Source organism: Podarcis muralis, chromosome 4 (assembly GCF_964188315.1).
Source record: "Podarcis muralis chromosome 4, rPodMur119.hap1.1, whole genome shotgun sequence".
NCBI classification, from domain to species: Eukaryota; Metazoa; Chordata; class Lepidosauria; order Squamata; family Lacertidae; genus Podarcis; species Podarcis muralis.
This window is the reverse complement of record NC_135658.1, coordinates 12,812,580-12,829,824: the sequence shown is the minus strand read 5'-3', so window position 1 is coordinate 12,829,824 and position 17,245 is coordinate 12,812,580. Positions and strand designations below refer to the sequence as shown.

General features: G+C 43.9%; 2 protein-coding genes and 1 long non-coding RNA gene across 3 annotated transcripts in view; all 3 read left to right on the top strand.

The window, feature by feature from the left end:
• The window catches only part of LOC144327374 (uncharacterized), a 682,853-nt gene that overhangs the window by 68,070 nt on the left and 597,538 nt on the right, over positions 1–17,245 (top strand). The window lies entirely within an intron of this gene.
• On the top strand, positions 5,495–6,412 carry LOC114595443 (taste receptor type 2 member 40-like). The gene has a single exon (XM_028725718.2). It carries the CDS (start codon positions 5,495–5,497, stop codon positions 6,410–6,412), a length of 918 nt encoding a protein of 305 aa, XP_028581551.2.
• LOC114595442 (taste receptor type 2 member 40-like) lies at positions 10,466–11,371 on the top strand. The gene has a single exon (XM_028725717.2). The coding sequence runs from the start codon at positions 10,466–10,468 to the stop codon at positions 11,369–11,371; it is 906 nt and encodes a 301-aa protein (XP_028581550.2).

Sequence of the window (17,245 nt, the reverse complement as noted above, 5' to 3'; positions counted from 1 at the left end):
TTTTATGGGTTGGAAAAACACCAACTGCCTGTATAAAGCTTTGTCATCTGACTTATTAGCTATGACCTGATTGTTCCGCCAAGTGCTGTGGCCTGGCCGTGTCTCGCCTCTGCCCCAGAAAACCCTTAAGTTGCTGTTCTTGACGTGATTCAGCACGGGCTGTCTAGCAGCATAAAATGTCACCGTCTCCCCTGGGTTAAGCGGGTCACCGAGGTCTATTGCTCTGACTGATGCAATTAGAGATTTTGCTTCCAGGTGCGATGTACAATCACTACCGTTTGGGCGCAGGACCAGGAGCCCGCCAGGGAGATCCTCCATCACTATAACAACCTGGAGAACATGAATAATTCAGCCCATTTTAAAATGCTTGTTTATTTATGGAATGCCTTAATTACAGCAAAGGAAAATTTCACAGTTACTGAAACAGTTTCCCTTCAGAGATAACTTGCTCTTATTGCTTATCAATTATTGAAACCTGGCAGTGTTGGGAGAGAGAGAGAGAGAGAGAGAGAGAGAGAGAGAGAGAGAGAGAGAAAGCAGGAAGGAACAGAAGATGGAGAAGAAATCAGCCTGGATAGAAGGGTTTTGTGGAGCCCTGTAATAAGAATGAACAATAAAATCATAGAATTGCAGAGTGGGAATAGATTCCAACCCCCTGCAATATAGGAATCACAGCTAAAGCATCTCAGGCAGATGCCAATCTAACCTCTGCTTAAAAACCTCCACCTTCCATGACAGCCCATTCCACTTTCATACAGCTCTTACCATCAGAAAGTTCTTCCTAATGTTTAATCAGAATTTCCTTTCTTGTAATTCGAATCCATTGTTCCTGGTTCTGGTCCTACCATCAGGAGCAGCAGAAATTAATGAACTTTTGTGAAAGAAATCACCTTTTATCGTTCAGTGACATACAGTGGGCCATAGGTTAAAGGTAAAGGGACCCCTGACCATTAGGTCCAGTCGTGTCCGACTCTGGGGTTGCGGTGCTCATCTCGCTTTATTGGCCGAGGGAGCCGGTGTACAGCTTCCAGGTCATGTGGCCAGCATGACTAAGCCGCTTCTGGAGAACCAGAGCAGCGCACGGAAATGCCATTTACCTTCCCGCCAGAGCGGTACCTATTTATCTACTTGCACTTTGACGTGCTTTCGAACTGCTAAGTTAGCAGGAGCAGGGACCGAGCAACAGGAGCTCATCCCGTTGCGGGGATCCGAACCGCTGACCTTCTGATCGGTAAGTCCTAGGCTCTGTGGTTTAACACACAGCGCCACCCGTGTCCCTGGGCCATAGGTTAGCTATCCCCAAATTAGTCAGTGAAGTGCAGCTATCTTAGATGACGCTGAGATTCAAGAGTCTTGTGCTCCTATCGACTGACCTATTCCTTGGTTGAATATTTCCCATGGATCATCCCATATGTTCAGTAAACACATCTGCGGTGAAGTTGGAATGGCATATTTGAGTGTTTTGGCCATTTCTTGACAAAGGGCATTCTAACATTAAGAGAGAGGGTAACAACATTTGCAGGATCCATGTAGGAGAACGTCATCTGCCATAGGCCCTCAAGCTCAGGCGTTTTGATAGCCGATAGCCTGATTTATGGTGCTGGGGGAGACTCTTCAGAGTCCCATGGACTGCAAGAAGATCCAACCTATCTTATTCTTAAGGAAATCAACCCTGAGTGCTCACTGGAAGAACAGATCCTGAAGCTGAGGCTCCAATACTTTGGCCACCTCATGAGAAGAGAAGACTCCCTGAAAAAGACCCTGATGTTGGGAAAGATGGAGGGCACAAGGAGAAGGGGATGACAGAGGACGAGATGGTTAGATAGTGTTCTTGAAGCTACCAGCATGAGTTTGTCCAAACTGCGGGAGGCAGTGGAAGACAGAAGTGCCTGGCATGCTCTGGTCCATGGGGTCACAAAGAGTCAGACACGACTTAATGACTAAACAACACAGCCTGATGCAATGAGACAATGGAGAGAAGTTATGGAGAAAAAACCTGCCTAGTTTTTCTTCCTTGGACACCTTCACTGCTGCTGGCTCTGACTTAATGGAAAGGAAGGGGATGCATACTTGGTGACGGGAGAGTGAGCTGGGTGGAACAGTCTCCCAACTACAGTGGTACCTCGGGTTAAGAACTTAATTCATTCTAGAGGTCCATTCTTAACCTGAAACTGTTCTTAACCTGAGATGCCACATTAGCTAATGGGGCCTCCCGCTGCTGCCGCACCACCGCAGCACAATTTCTGTTCTCATCCTGAAGCAAAGTTCTTAACCCAAGGTACTATTTCTGGGTTAGCAGAGTTTGTAACCTGAAGCATCTGTAACCTGAAGCGTCTGTAACCCGAGGTACCACTGTAGACTGTTTTACCAAAAGAATTTCAGAGAGCTTGCTGGCCTCAACTTTGAGCTCTTCTACTAGAATGTGAACCAAGCATTCAGCAAGACCTACCTTTGTGAAAATTAGACTTCTTTTGGGGGATAAATGCACTAAATGCTTGTTGTCACTTTTGGAGAGGCGGAAATATTGGCGGTGATAACAGAACATGCCTTTTCAACATGCCCAGTAATCTCTGCTCAGGGAAGGACAATATTCTGGAAAAGACACCCAGAGGCTTCCACCGGTTGTCCTTGAGGATGCAAATCCGAGAAGGATTTCATCAGTGAGTGTTCAGATTACTTGTGCACACAGCATTTACATAAATCTCATCTATGGTATTGTGTATGGATCGGCAGCTGGGATTTTGCATAGCACCGTCCTGTGTTTCATCGAAATTGCTTTCCTGGGTTTTGTGGGGAGAATTGGGAAGAGAATGCTGTTCGAGGAGAAAGCTGTTATCTAAGCTTTTCATTTTGAGAAATCTTTTTAGGGCAGCGGAATCTCATAACTCAGCAAGCAAAAAAGCTGGCTGGGGCGACTGCGATAATTTATCAGGCGCGCTAGAAAAACTCATTTTAAGCTAAGCAAACAAAATAGAACAGGGTAAGACAGTCAAGCGCTGGTTGCTTTTGAGCTGTTCGTCACATTATGTTCCCTGTCTGTTTCTTGAGGATGTGGGTTGGGAAGGGTCTGGAGGATTGGAGAGGCAAAACTTAGTAGTGGTGCTTTGCATGTAAAACATCCTAAATTCAGTTTCAGGACTCTTCTGTTAGAAGACTCCAAATAGCAGGGTCAGGAGAAAACTCTTATCTTGGAGATCTTGGAGAGTTGCTTTCAGGCAGAAATGATGTGAAGAGATCCAATTAAGGCACTATGATACGTAAAGGTAAAGGACCCCTGGATGGTTAAGTCCAGTCAAAGATGACTATGGTGTTGCAGCACTCATTTCACTTTTCAGGCCGAGGGAGCCAGCGTTTGCCCACAGACAGTTTTCCAGGCCATGTGGCCAGCATGACTAGACCGCTACTGGTGTACAGAGGACCGTGATGAGTGCCAGACCACATGCAAACACCATTTACCTTCCCACTGCAGCGGTACCTATTTATCTACTTGTGCTGGCGTGCTTTCGAACTGCTAGGTTTGCAGAAGCTGGGACAGAGCAACGGGAGCTCACGGGGATTCGAACTGCCAACCTTCCAATCAGCAAGCCCAAGAAGCTCAGTATTTTAGACCATAGCACCACTCACGTCCCCCAAAGCACTATGATACCACTGTGAGCAGTTCTAGATTTCCCCAAAGAATTCTGGCAGCTGTAGTTTGTTAAGGGTGCTGCAAGTTGTTCAGAGACCCCTGTTTCCCTCACGGAGCTACAATTCCCAGAGTTCTCTATTGATTTATAAACCACTCTATAACTGTAGCTTTATATTATAAACAGCCCTGTGATCCCCAGATGAAGGGTGGTATAGAAATTCAATACACATAATAAACATTAGTGATTTAAATGCAGCATGTGAATATGGTCTAGATCAGGGCAGACCTACCAATTGGCACAGTGAGACAACTGCTGGGCAACTGATGCTGGAGGTCAACAATAGTAACCTCTCAGCTGTTCCTCCTGAGCAACTTGCCTCTCTTGAGGACACAGCTGTGTATGTACACGACCTGTTCTTGAGCCACTAAGTGAACCTGCTACCCCCAGATGTAGTGAAGGGTGCAATTTTATCATCAGGCTTTTGTGGAATGGGGAGGGGTGCCATCTTGTTCTCCACCTCAGGCAACGAAATATAAGCTTATTACATTTGTAAATCACCTGAGTCTTGAAATAGAGTCCTAAAGTGATTTGCAAGCAAGTAAAAATAATAATACAAAAATGAAACTTTGTTGTTGTTTAGTCATTTAGTCGTTTAGTCGTTTCTTACTCTTTGTGACCCCATGGACCAGAGCACACCAGGCACTCCTGTCTTCCACTGCCCCCTGCAGTTTGGTCAAACTCATGCTGGTAGCTTCGAGAACACTGCCCCACCATCTCGTCCTCTGTCGTCCCCTTCTCCTGGTGCCCTCAATCTTCCCCAACATCAGGGTCTTTTCCAGGGAGTCTTCTCTTCTCATGAGGTGGCCAAAGTATTGGAGCCTCAGCTTCAGGATCTGTCCTTCCAGTGAGCACTCAGGGCTGATTTCCTTCAGAATGGATAGATTTGATCTTCTTGCAGTCCATGGGATTCTCAAGAGTCTCCTCCAGCACCATAATTCCAAAGCATCAATTCTTTGGCGATCAGCCTTCTTTATGGTCCAGCTCTCACTTCCGTACATCACTACTGGGGAAACCATAGCTTTAACTTTTCGGACCTTTGTCGGCAAGGTGATGTCTCTGCTTTGAGCAGGAACCGTCAAGCCACTCCAGTATCCCTGCCAAGAAAACTCCATGGACAAAAACAACAGGCATATAATGAAACTTACAGCATGTATATTAAAAACAGATTTAGCAATAGAATAGAATAGAATATTGTTGATTCTGCCCACATGCCTGGGAAAAGAAAAACACCTTTTCCTGATGCTGCAATGATGGCAAGGCCGGGTGGACATTTCTGGGAAGACCATTCCATAAAACAGAGATGATATTAAGATAGATTAAGGGCTGGGTGATCATCTGAACAGGTGATCCTGGCTGTGTGAACAGGGCCCAATTATATCATTTTCCCTCCCTAATATAGGGACCTCTCATGTCTGACTCCTCAAATCCACATGCTTCTAATGATTATTGCAATATGCTTGGCAGTCAGGATGACAGAAGGAGACCACTCTTTGACATCCACATTTACTTGACAGTAGGTACACAGCGACATGGAAAAGACCATGCAAATGTCGCAAACAGGATGTTGACCTGCCCAGTCCATATTTATGTTTCTAGCAAAACAATCCTAGCTTAAATAAATTTCTGCAGCATTTCTAGCCCTCTCTTGGATAAAAGACAGAGAGCTGTGTGGCATCTTAGCCACACACACCGTCTGCTGTCCAAGGTACAGGAAGTCTCTCATCAGCCTCTGTTTGTCTGCAAATCGAGGAGAGATGTTGGGATCAGCTTTTCTCCATTTTCTCTCTCTCATTGTCATCACAGCTATGGTTGTCATCGGCTTGTTGGGAAATGGATTCATCACCATTGCAAGTGGCCTTGAATGGTCCAGAAACAAAACGCTCTCTTCCTCCGACATGATCCTGTTGGTGCTGAGTGTGTCCCGCCTTCTTTTCCTGGGGCTAACTTTGGGCATCCATTACTCAGTTTTTACTGACATCAGCAATCCAAAACATATGCCAAAATCTGTCGTTTTCCTCTGGGCATTTTTCAATGCTGTTACTCTGTGGACAGCCACGTGGCTTGCTGCCTTTTACTGCATGAAAATTCTCACCTTTACCCAACCTCTCCTCGTGAAAATTAAGATGGGGATCTCCAGGATGGTTCCACACCTGCTCCTAGGATCAGTGTTGGGTTCCTTACTTGTCTCCCTTCCTTTCAACTGGTTTGAAGATTGCTACCAATGCTGCAATGGGACAAATCTCCCTTTGGGTAACAGTACTGGGAGGTGTTATGTTCAGACCACTGGGATGCTATTTTCTTCTCTTCTGTACATTGCAGGGACATTCCCATCCTTTATTATATGCTTAGCTTCTTCTGTCTTCTTGATTCAGTCCCTTCTGCACCATGTTAAGAGGATGCAACAGAACAGAGAAGGTTTTAGAGATCAGAGGATGGACGTTCAATTGAGAGCAGTCAAGATGGTGGCATCATTCCTTCTCCTCTACACTGTAGCCTTTGCAGCTGAGATTTCACTCATGTTGTTCATCAATCCCTTGACAGTGGTATTCTCCATTGTTATGGTGGCCGGATATCATTCAGGACATGCCATCAGTTTGATTATCACAAATTCCAAACTAAGGCAGATGTTCCTCATGACTTTGTGGGATCCTCTGCGTCAGAGACTGTGGGCAACCATATCACCTTCCTATCCCAAGACTCCCAAAGGAACAAGTCAGTCTTAGGGATGTTTGAAGCATCTTGTGAAATTTACTAGTAGTCAAGCCTCTTTTTTTCCAAACCTTCCTAAAAATTACTCAGACATTTCTTTGAGCAGAAGCCAAACAGCCTTTGGTGACATCTCTGTATCTCCATTGGCAGAGTCTGGAGGAAATGATCTTATTCTTCTATCATGTGGCTTGAAGGAAAGATCATTTGCCACAACAGAAAAAGCTGAGAAACACTATCCGGCTCCTCGTTTGAACAATATTGTCATGTTTCAATAAATAGCTCGCGCTGATTCATGCTGTGGTCTTCATATGCAGATGCTGAGGGTGTGTTGCATTGGATTCATGAGCTCTGGAAGAGGAAGTGTGTTGACAATTGTAGCTTTAATTGTGAATGGCAGGGTGGACAAATCAAGGCACATTGTTGCCACTACAGAAAGAAGGAGCCATGCCAATCTCCCCTATGTTCATTCATAAATCCATTTGTCCCATTGATTTGTAATATATACAAGGGGAATTTGCACTTAAATACTTTTTAGTACGCATGTTATCACAAAATGCATATTTAAATACACATTTTATGTGTATTTTCAAATGCATTTTTTAAACCCAAAATGCGGGAATTGTTCATTCATTTTGGTCCTTTTTTGAAAATTATATCGCATAAATTTTGGAGAAGTGCAAAATGTGAAAAATGATTATGTTCTGTTCTGTGTATTAGTTTGGAATGTGTCAATTAGCTTGGTTCTGTTAAAAATGCAGAGCAATTGAAATCCCATCCATCCCTAGTTGCTGCTGGTAATTTAAATAGTGGACCTGGGAACTGGACCCTAAGGGCAGATGTGTAAATAGGAAATAGGATAAAGAACATAGAGAAAGCATTGTTGCATAATGCCTCTTGCTTCCTGGCTAAAGGATAGAGAGGGGGATGTGAGTGTGAGTGCAAACTAGCAAAAATTATATTCATTGCTCCACCCACAGCTGCAATGTAGCCCTACAGGCTTAGGCTGAAAACGTTTCACCACCCATTATCTATTCTGGAGGTTAGACTACAAGCAATGGCTAATTGTCACTGATGGCTTTTCTCTGCATGTGGCCATAAGAATAAAATACCTGGCTAGATTCTCAACTTCAGAGAATGCATGTCCTCTATTCTATGCATCAGTGGGATGGATTCCACCCTCCCTGATAATTTCTGCCTACCAGGAGTTGATAAGAAATATCTCCCATGGCACTCCTTTTGTTTCCATCTTCTCAAGTTGGAAAAACAACAGTGGCTCATTTCCCTCTGTGTACTTGCTGGAACGACATGCACCAAATGCACATCACCTGCTCACACCTGAGAAGTGGATTCTCTTCCCTCTGCCAGCCCTCTCCCCTGAGTCTCCAGGGATGAAAATGAGGCTTATGTGTGAGACTCCAGGGATGAAAATGAGGCCTATAATATGCCATCCATTCTTATCCGCTTGCCACCACTTTGTCATCTCAGAATGTCATGGACGATGCATGCAAGCTTCGGCATCTATGTTCAGTTGTCTGGTATACGGTATTTAGAGAATAAACTCTTTTGTTTCTTTGCCTTTATCCTTCCTCTTAATAAAGCTTCAGAACTGGAAAGTCCAGTGATCTTTCTTGCTGTGTTCTAAACCTCTCATTCATGTCTTGCTATTTAAAAAGGGGAAAATAAAGGGAAAGGTGGATTAAAAAATGCTCAGCAGTGACTTGAGGCAGGGGGTTAAGCAATAGTTGTCCCATCCCATGATGTGTGTGTGTGTGTGTGTGTGTGTGTGCGCGCGCATGCAGATGTTGAAAATGCCGTCACTTAAGGTTTAGGTTTGGATGGAAGGGAGTAGGAAGAAGCTGAACTGCCCCCAGGGCAGTTGTTGTTATTGTTTAGTCGTTTAGTTGTGTCTGACTCTTCGTGACCCCATGGACCAGAGCACGCCAGGCACTCCTGTCTTCCACTGCCTCTTGCAGTTTGGTGAAACTCATGCTGGTAGCTTCGAGAACACTGTCCCACCATCTCGTCCTCTGTTGTCCCCTTCTCCTTGGGCCCTCCATCTTTCCCAGCATCAGGGTCTTTTCCAAGGAGTCTTCTCTTCTCATAAGGTGGCCGAAGTATTGGAGCCTCAGCTTCACGATCTGTCCTTCCAGTGAGCACTATAATAATAATAATATATTATTTGTACCCCGCCCATCTGGCTGGGTCTCCCCAGCCACTCTGGGCGGCTTCCAACAAGGATTAAAAATACATCAAAATGTCACACATTAAAAACTTCCCTGAAGAGGGCTGCCTTCAGATGTCTTCTAAATGTCAGGTAGTTGTTTATCTCTTTGATGGGAGGGCGTTCCACAGGGCGGGCGCCACTACCGAGAAGGCCCTCTGCCTGGTTCCATGGGTCAAAGCAGCCCCCACAGTAACATCAGCGCTCAATTTTATCTCCACCAGTAGGTCTGGCAAAATTTTTGAACGTATGGGCTGGTTTATTTTATTTTATTTTATTTTGCATGGGCAGGAGGGTACAAAACTCCCTCTTCTCTTTCAAGAACTGCAAATATTTTTGGAGGGAAGGGAGGAGGGCCTGAAATTTACCAGAGTTCCCTTGCATCTCTGATGGGTTCACCATATCTCCCCGTCCCCCAATGTCCCAAATGATATTTTGGAGGAAAGGTTTGTCAGGGTAAAGAAAGGATGTCCCCCAGGAACAGAGCACTGGGGGGGGGGGGAGCGATAGATCAGTCATCAGCCCAAAGGAATTCCTCTGATAATTTTCCACCCTGTAATCATACACCTACTGACCCTGAAAACACACATACCTATTTTTAGTGGGCTGCAAATGGGATCATGAAGGAGGAGTATTCTCGATCCTTCATATTTTGTAGCATAAGAAAAACAACAACAACACACATCGTTTGTAGCCCTTGTTGTAAATAAAAATAATGCCCTTTTCCCTTATGGGGTATCCAAGAGCCCATATAGAGACCTTACATAGGTTCCCTATTGGTAGGAGAAAATAACAGAGGCCAACCAGAGAATATTGAGAAGCAAAGCAGCTAGTAAGCTTGATCTTTATTGATCTGTTCAACAGGGTGCTCCCCTCACACGAAGGAAAGGAGGAGGAACCCAGAAAGATGCTGTGCAAGGGCTTATAAAGACTTTTGAAATTCCCATTCTCTAGATAAAGACCACTCCCAGAAACATTACACATACATCACAGAAGGGGTGTAACCTAAGACCACCCCTCAGATACATCCCACCTACATCACAGAAATTTAAATGTTGTTTTTCTCCTGTCACAGTTTATCTCCTGTCTGGCAAGTTACTTGATTGGATTTCCTGGGGAGCCTGGCCATTCTTTTGTAGTGGTAAAATACTTATTTCCTGGGCCAGGTCACAGGCTCACACCTTATTCAAACAGACATATCCTTGAGACAGGATTTGTGAGGAAAGAGACAATGGGGAGGCTTTTCCAGTTTAACCTTGCAGAGAAAGGATTTGGTCAGTTTAGGAATCAAAATGGTTCCAGGTTGGTCTTCCTGTGTTGATCTATGTATGTGCAGTTATGAACATTACCATATATCTAAGACCATAAAATTCCTATCACACCCTGAAGATCTTAGAATCTAAAGTGTGACTATAGGAAGAGAATGGACAGCAGGGAGGGGTGAAAGTAACAAGAGATGTGTTTGAGCAGATGCATCTTGCAAATGTATGTTCAGGAGAACGGCTGGGGTTAAAGCCAAATAGGAAATCACACCAATCATTTGCATGCCCTGAAACAACACCAGAATAAAACACACAGTATAGATTTCAGGTGACTTCCTGGACCAGGAGAATGAGAATTGTTGTGTGGACAATGCATGTGCTCTGGCTGGATCCCAAAAGAATGGAAGGCTGTAAGACTGATGGAACCAGGTAATACCAATACTTCACATTGCCCTGTCTACTGTTTCTGAACACGATCAGAGCTACATGCTACCCCTGAAGATCCTTGATAGGATTGTCCAAATCGCGGATTGTCTGTGGATATATCACCAAGACAAGAAGCACAGGCAAGGGTGAGTGCAAGGATGTCAGATTCTGTTCATAAAACCTTACAAGTCATAATTGTGAGCCAGGGCACTGTGGGCATGGCTGCCAGTGCGTTCATTGTGGCCGTTGGCTACGCAGACTGGGCGAAAAGGAAAAAGCTGCCCACTTGCGACGTCATCCTGGTCTGCCTCTGTTCATCTCGGCTTCTTCTCCAGGGTACCATCCTGCACTCTGCCCTTTTACCGAAGATGTACCAGTGGGAAGTGATCAGAGTCCACTATGTCCTCCTGGTTTTGGCCAGCACAGCTTGCCTCTGGTTTGCTGCGTGTCTCAGCATGTTCTACTGTGCCAAGATCAGCACTTTCACCCAGCGGTACTTTCTGCTAATCAAGCTGAGAGTCGTCAGGATGGTTCCGCAGATTCTGCTGGGTTCGGTGCTGGTCTCTTTGATCTCTTCCCTCCCTTTCATCTGGATGGATTATAGTGGCCACCTCTGCAACTCAACCAGGAGCTTTCTGAGAAACGCCACCTTTGACAGCCCCGTCAAGACCATCTCCTACTTCAAGGGTTTCATCATGTTCCTGACATTGGCAGTCATCCCGCTTCTGTTCTTCGTAGTATCATCCACCTTGCTCATTGCATCTCTGTGGAGGCACACCAAGGAGATGAGACACGGTGCAGCAGACAACAAGGACCTGAGGACTGACGCTCACATCACCGCCATTAAATCTCTGATCTCTTTCCTGATGCTCTACATCTGCAGCTTTGTGGCCGAGATACTTGTGGGAATGCCTTCCTGCCAAGCGAGGAGCAGATGGAAAGATTATATCTGTTCACTGGTGATTGCTGTGTGTCCTTCGATCCATTCCATTCTTTTGATTCTCCTGAATGTTAGACTGAAGCTGGCACTCAAAAACATGCTATTTTACATGAAATGCTGTTAGGTGATCCATAAAGACAGAATCAGTTGCTTTGGTGGGAACTGGGGGCCAAAAAGAATTTGAGGAAGGAAAACTGCTTCTTTTTAAGTGTGCCTACAAATGTGCAGTCGTACAGTCTTTTGTTTTTCCTTTTCTTTTGCATTTATATCCCACCTGTTCTCCAACCAGCTCAAGGTGGTGTCTCCAGTTTTATCTTCATAGCAACCTGTGAGTTAGGTTATGCTCAGAGGCAGTGAGTGGCCCTCGGTTACCCAGTGAGGTTCATGGCTGAATGGGGAATTTGAACCCTGGTCTCCCAGGTCCTAGTCTGACACTCCAACCGCTACACCACATTGGTTCTCATTGACATTTTTTAAAAGCAGGTTCATTTTCCCCCAAAAGCAATATTGGCCAATAAGGGATGCTTTGGATAGAGGGCTTTTTACAAAAACACAAATTCGTTTATTGTATTTAGAGAGTTAAAATTATTAATATCACCTAGATATATTACAGTGGTACCTCTGGATATGAACGGGATCCATTCCGGAGCCCCATTCGCATCTAGAAGCAAACGTAACTAGCGCCAGCACGTCTGCGCATGCACGCGTCGCTTTTCGCCGCTTCCGCGCATGCACTTGACATCATTTTGAGTGTCTGCGCATGCACAAGTGGTGAAACTCAGAAGTAATGCGCTCCGTTACTTCCAGGTTGCCTCGGAGCGCAACTCGAACGCACTCAACCCGAAGCGCATTCAACCCGAGGTATGACTGTAAATGGTTGTTGCTGTTATTGTAAGCAAAACCAGGACTCTGATCCAAATAACTAGCCTGTGTATTTTTTAAAAAAATGATTTTAAGTCTAAATAAAAAAAAAATCCAAGGAAGCTTTCTTATACAAGTCTGATCACAGTACTGTCTACACTGGTTGGCTACCATTCTTTTGAAGGCTTTAGCGGGAGATGCCAGGGGAATTTTAATGCAAGGCTCTACATGAAAAGCGGGTGCTCTGCCATGCAGATACAGCCTTCCACCATAACCCTGAATTTTGCTGACAAAAGCGAACTGGCTGAAAGTGGACTGAGATTGGTGGGGCAGTGCCAACCTTAACTGGCAGCATGTAAGCAGATCAAACAGAAGTTGAGCTCCTGGACATATTACTCTGGAGCGATTAGTCAAATGTTGTTACTGTTGGGTTGAAGAAGGATGCTACAATTTGTCTAAGGCAGGGTGTGGATTCCAGAGTGAAGTGCTCCCCAGATTTGCATCTAAAGAGACTGCAATATTATTTTGAGGCTGCTTCCTGTTCTTAGATAAATAGCAGGTGCATAGCTATAGCTTTGCCAGGTGCACCAGCTTCTGGGTTACTTGAAGAGTGGCCTCTTTCTGCCTGTAGCTACAGAGGCTATGGACTGGCTGAGCAACTAATCCCACACTGTTTCCATTTCACCGGAGTTCATTCACAGGTCTGTTTCATCCTGGTCTGTGCAGATGAAAAGTCCACAATTAGAGATTTTGTATGGATTTCCAACTCTACAGTTGTTTGACTCTATGACTTAATACATAAAAATAGATCCTTGTGAAAAGCAAAATATGCATTTCCAGTGCATTTGTCTGCAATATATGCATTTTATATATATATAGAAAAATCTAGTTACAAAGGTAAAGGACCCCTGGATGGTTAAGTCCAGTCAAAGGAGATTATGAGATTATGGTGCTCATCTCGCTTTCAGGCCAAGGGAGCAGGTGTTTGTCCACAGACAGCTTTCCAGGTCATGTGGCCAGCAGGACTAAACTGCTTCTGGCGCAACAGAACACTGTGACAGAAACCAGAGCTCATAGAAACACCATTTACCTTCCTGCCATAGCAGTACCTATTTATATACTTGCACTGGCGTGCTTTTGAACTGCTAGGTTGGCAGGAGCTGGGACAGAGCAATGGGAGCTCACTCCGTCATGCGGATTTGAACCACCAACCTTCCAATCGGCAAGCCCAAGAGGCTCGGTGGTTTAGACCACAGTGCCATCCAGATCCCCCAAGCACTATGATACCACTGTAAGCAGTCATAGATTTTTCCTTAAAAAATCTGGCAGCTGTAGTTTGTTAAGGGTACAGTTTGTTAAGGGACACTGCAACAAGTGCCAGAGCACACAGAAACGCCGTTTACCTTCCCGCCACAGTGGTACCTATTTATCTACTTGCACTGGTGTGCTTTTGAACTGCTAGGTTGGCAGGAACTGGGACAGAGTAATGGGAGCTCACCCCATCATTTGGATTCGAACCGCCGACCTTCTGATTGGCAAGCGCAAGAGGCTCGGTGGTTTAGACCACAGCGCCACCTGCGTCCCTTGTAAAAATCTAAACTGCATATTTTTGTACACACTTTTTGCTCACTAAAACTGCTTCACAAACCGCTTTGAAAAACGGACCAAATTCCTTGCTCACCCAGACCCCGAGGCCTGGGTTATATCTGTTGCTGAGAATCAAAAGCAGGGAGAGAGAGCTGTCACTCATACAGTGCTAGCAGGCTTCCCATCCACATCTGCCTGATCACTGTCATAATAGGATGCTGGACTAGGTGAGACTTTGGCCTCATCCAACAGGACACAATTTTATCATATATGTGTGTGTGTGTTGAAGCTTCGAGAAACACCTTTGTACTGTCACCTGGCCCAGTCATCTTTGCATTGTCTCACCAACACTTCTTTTTGTAAGGGGTTGGAAGGTGCCTACATAATGAAAAGCCAAAAGTGAATGGGGACAAAAACAACACATTTCATTAGATGCGATTACATACTTAATTACCTTACCCCATCCATTAGGAATTATATTAGTATAATCAAATACAAAAGATACATACACGCAAAAAGGAAATTAGTAGAGAGAGGTGTGTTGTAATAAAAGTAATAATAATAACTAAGAGAGAGTGTATAAGATACAGGACAACATAGAAGCGGGGGAAGGAGAGGAGGAATGAAAGTGGGGAAAAAGAGAGAAAGAAAAAAAGAGAAGAAAAAAAGAGAAAGAAAAATGTGTGTGTGTAATATATGAATATGCAGAGGAGAGGTATTCAGAAGTCATTTGAAAATAGATTGTAAGTTATTATTTTAATAGTTTTTCAATTTTACTGTTTTTATATTTGCAATGGTGTTCTGTATGTTTTTCTTGTATTGTGAAGACACTCCATGGGAAATGAATAATAATAATATATGTGCAGAAACCTCTGACTTTTATATGCAGGGGATCAAGCAGAAGGATTTGGGGTGGGGGAGATATTCTGAAATGTGTGGCAGGAGATGGGATAATGTGTATTTTTGATTGATTGATTGATTGACTGACTGACTGATTGTGTTTATACCCCACACTTTCCCAAGGAGCTCAAGATGGCACCATGGTTCTCCCCCTCCTCATTTAATCCCCACAACAAGCCTGTAATGTAGATTATTCTCAAACACAGTGACCGGCCCATGGGCACCCAGCCAGCTTCATTGCTGCGTGGAGACTTGAACCCTGGTCTCCCAGTTCCTAGACCAACACTCTAACCACTGTACCACACTGACTGGCTCATTTTATATATTTACCTAGGAATCCAACCAATTGAAATCAATGGGACTTACTTATGAGTAGACACATGTAGGCTTGCACTGTAAAACAGGGGTGGGGGGAATTGGCTGCGCACCTGAGGCTGTTTTGCAACGTTCAGATAGAACATTTTGATATAATGTATTATAATTCATTACCTCCTCTTCACCCTAAGGTTCCATGGCAGATTGGAACAATTTAAAACGCAACATTAAAAACTGTTTAAAACAAAGTTGTGCGGGTCCTAAATTTCTACATCAGGGTAAAGAGCACTATCTATTTTGTATTATTTTATTGTGCTATCTATTTTGAACTCGCCTACTTTGGTGCGGTTGAGGCACACCAGGTTGCTTCATTTGTCACTATCTTGAAAGACTCTTGACAATTTGAGCAGCCGCTGAATATAATTCATCTGGAGCACCTTTTCATGCTAATATTTCCATCCCCAACCCATGCATTAATTTTGCAATATCAGTTTAAGCTTCTCTCCAGAGAGAGTCAAGGGGATGCTAATCAAACCAAGTTGGTTAGAGACAATGATACAGTTGGCTGACGCACTGGCCTTCTCACAAATTTCAAGTGGTCATTAGTTAAGGTGCTGCTGGAGGATTATTTGACATATCGTCCGAGGTATCATGAGTTTCTCATTAGAGTAGGATGGCCCAGCCACTCAAGGCTGCCGCGAGCCAAATATATCTGATCAAATGAGGTCAGCACAATGGAACTTTCCTGGCGCTGTAAAGTTGCATTTGTAAGGAAATCAGGACAAATGCTTTTCCTGGGCAAGAGCATATAGGGCAATGGTTGCAAGCATAGAAGTGTGGGCCGAACCGTGGGTGTCAGATGCATGCCCCCCCGCCCCCCGTTCCACCAGCATATTTTGTGTGGTTAAAAATATTTTTTGTTTTTTAAAAAGATTTTTATTAATACAACAAGAAAAAAACAACACACAAATACCAAATTACACACAAGAATAACCATAGACACATAATTTTCTTAGCAAACAATAAAACATATATTGGTCTTAACACTAAAGACCCAACCTCCCGTCTATTCTATATTTCAGTTTCATATTACTTATTGACAATACACACTTTTATCATATTTAAACTTATTCTTAATAAATCTAATTTCTTATATCTACCTTGCAACTATTACTGAAGTTCCTTGAATGCTGCAACAGAATTTAAACTACTATATTTATTTTTCAGATATTCTTTGAAAACCTCCCATTTTGAAACAAATTCCTGTTTTGATTTATTCTTTATTTTTTTCTGATAGACCATCTAATTTGGCATATTCTGTCAGCTTTTGGATCCAATCTTGTATAGAGGGGATTTCATTACTCTTCCATTTTGCTGCAATCAAAACTCTTGCTGCCGCTGTCGCATATAAAAAGATACCCTTCCTCTTTTGTGGAATATCCAAATCTGTTATTCCCAGGAGGTAGGCCTCTGGTTTTTTATTGAAAGAGATCTTTAGCATTTTTTGCAGTTCTGCATGTATACTCTCCCAGAATACCTGTATTTTCCTACATATCCACCACATATGGTAGAATGTTCCTGAGTCTCCGCATCTCCAACAATTACTTGACACATTTTTATACATTTTTGAAAGTTTCCATGGTGTTAGATACCATCGATGTTGCATTTTTTGAAAGTTCTCTCTAATCGTGTAACAATTTGTGAATTTCCAATTGATCTTCCCTAAGTTTTCCCATTGGGCTATGGTTATTGAATGGCCAAAATCCTGGGACCACCTCACCATTGTTGTGTGGTTAAAAATAAAGTAAAAAGTCTGTACCATAGAAGACCAAGCAGTGGGGAAGAAGTAGCCTGTGGGGTGCAGGTTACATACTACTCAACAAGTGATGTGGGGGAAGTTTCCTAGAGACTAGGCATACTGACTGGAAAAAGCGCATATTGCCCGGAGAAGGCACAAAATGTTGTTGAGATATTCCAGGCATAGGCAAACTCAGCCCTCCAGATGTTTTAGGACTACGACTCCCATCATAGAATCATAGGGTCTGATGGTGGCTCTTACAATAACTGGAAAGGGGGGCGGAATAATAGAATCGTAGAATTGGAAGGGACCCTGAGTGTCATCTAGTCCAACACCTTGCAATGCAAGAATCTCAGCTCAAGCATCCATGATAGATGGCCATAGGTGGGTGGCCAACGCTGCCTCCCGTGGAAGAGGGTTCCATAATTCACCTTCCTCCCATTCAGCCCAGAGCAGAGTCAGGCTAGTCTTTTTCATCTCAGGATGATCTGCTGGAGTTTCTCAACACTTTGGAGGTCCTGAGCTGCAAGGTGGTTA